Genomic DNA, 2,054 nt, shown 5'->3' on the forward strand with positions numbered 1-2,054 from the left:
CGCGTGCTGCTGTCTCATGTGGATGCCCAGCCTGGGGGCCCCAGCACTTCCCTTCTATTGGACAAACAGGATGAGGGAACAGGTAAGTGACACTGAGGGGGAGTGGGGTTACAGAATCTCATCCAATTGCCCCCTCATTGAAAACAAGGTGACCCCTTATGTCCCGTCTGCCTATGAGCACCCTTTTATTACACATTGCCCTTTTTTTAACTTGGTGTTTATTTCTTGGGAGAAGTGACACGCCCACTGACCTATGTGTAGAAATACCCCCGGAGGGGGGGCAGGGGATAATTGTGGGGTTTCCCCCAGATATTCAGTTCTGGGTTCACTGACTTCCTGTCCTTCTCTCTGCAGCTCCCCCCCGTCTGGATGGCGCCGACAAAGCTTCCATTGGTGAAGGTTTCCCTGCTCCGCCTTCTGGCACCGCCCATGGGGATTCGAAGGAGTGCGCTGGTCAGACGGCTCTGCCTGACTCCGCCTCTTCATCGGTGGGGAATGGCCCTGTGGCCGATGCCCTTCTCACTCCCCCTGCTAAAGTGCCGAAAAAACGAGGCCGCAAGTCCAAGGCTGAGCTGATGGCCATGGCACAGAAAGCCAGGGAAGAAAGAGGGGAAGTGGAGGAGGAGGTGGTGGAGAAGAGCATAGAGGCGGAGCTAACCCCTGGAGGACGCCCCAGGAGGAGAGCAGCCGCAGTGTAAGTCTTGTGTCCCCTTACCAGTGAATGAAGGGACCCCGTGGTGATGTGCACCCAATTCTACCTCTGAACTGTACAAGACTTAGGATTTTCACTCCTTACTCAAGCACTCTTGTAGTGCCGGGTCTGACCTATAGGGGTGCTGTATCTGATTGGAGAATATGGGTGATGGTGGTGGAGGAGGTTTATCTATGGATGTGAATGGAGCATGTCATTTCTTGTCTGGCCTATAGGGGTGCTCTATCTGATGGAAGAATATGGGTGATGGTGGTGAAAAAGGTTCATCTATGGATGTGAATGGAGCATGTCATTTCTTATCTGGCCTATAGGGGTGCTCTATCTGATTTGAGAATGGGAGGGGGGGTGATGGTGGTGGAGGGGGTTCATCTTTGGATGTGAATGGAACATGTCATTTCATGTCTGGCCTATGGGGGTGCTGTATCTGATGGGAGAATATGGGGGGGGGGGGGGTAGAGGAGGTTCATTATGGATGTGAATGGAGCATGTCATTTTATTTCTGGCCTATAGGGGTGCTGTATCTGATGGATGATAGGTATGGTAGTGAGGTATATCTATGGATGTGAATGGAACATGTCATTTCATGTCTGGCCTATGGGGTGTGGTTATATAGGTTGGGTTCCTCTGTGATTTAGAGTAGTTTAATTTGCTGCTACAGCCAGAAGAGGGCGCTGTCACAGTTAGTCTTCCTCTGGAACTATGAGTGTGTCTGAGCAGTGAAGGATTATATCTGTCCTTCATCTCCTCCCCGGACCCCTTTACCTGGGTGCACCGTCTGGCTGCTTTCGGGTAGTCACTGGAAAGTTGGGTCGCAATACTGGGGCAGCCACCTGCCTACAGCCAGAACATTTTCTGCTCTTTGCTTTCACCCAGCTCCTGAGAATGCATAACAGCTCTGTCTGGATATGATTGCTACACAATGGCAGGACCAACGTCCATCCTATGGAATATTAGCTCCGCTGCCTTCCTCCTGGCTGACTTATCCTGATGTCTGGTATATTGATGGCCGCCTCACCTGGATGTGTGAACCCTACACAATGGCAGGACCAACGTCCGTCTTATGATTGGCTTCCTGGTAGTGAACCCTAAACTACGGCAAAGCCACCATTGCCTGATCCCCGGCTGGTTCAGCTGGATGTCAGCTGCACTATTTCACACCCGGCTTCTGTCTTTCTGGTTGGGAACTCTCAGCTATGGCGAGAGGGGGAGAGAACAATCAATGATACCACAACCCTATGTACACAAGGCGTTCTTAGGTTCGTTTCGTGGGACTGGTAACTTAATAATAAGAATAATAAATATGAATATTCCATTCATATAATAAATCCATGATCATATTCTT

General features: G+C 50.5%; 1 protein-coding gene across 1 annotated transcript in view; it reads left to right on the forward strand.

Moving 5' to 3' along the window:
• The window catches only part of GTF3C2 (general transcription factor IIIC subunit 2), a 21,768-nt gene that overhangs the window by 1,517 nt on the left and 18,197 nt on the right, over nucleotides 1-2,054 (forward strand). Inside the window, exons 2-3 of the mRNA XM_072408701.1 lie at nucleotides 2-82; nucleotides 355-694. Of these exons, the coding sequence (XP_072264802.1) occupies nucleotides 2-82; nucleotides 355-694 (421 nt within the window). The remainder of the gene's footprint in view (nucleotide 1; nucleotides 83-354; nucleotides 695-2,054) is intronic.

This window comes from Pyxicephalus adspersus, chromosome 4 (assembly GCF_032062135.1).
Source record: "Pyxicephalus adspersus chromosome 4, UCB_Pads_2.0, whole genome shotgun sequence".
Lineage (NCBI taxonomy): Eukaryota > Metazoa > Chordata > Amphibia > Anura > Pyxicephalidae > Pyxicephalus > Pyxicephalus adspersus.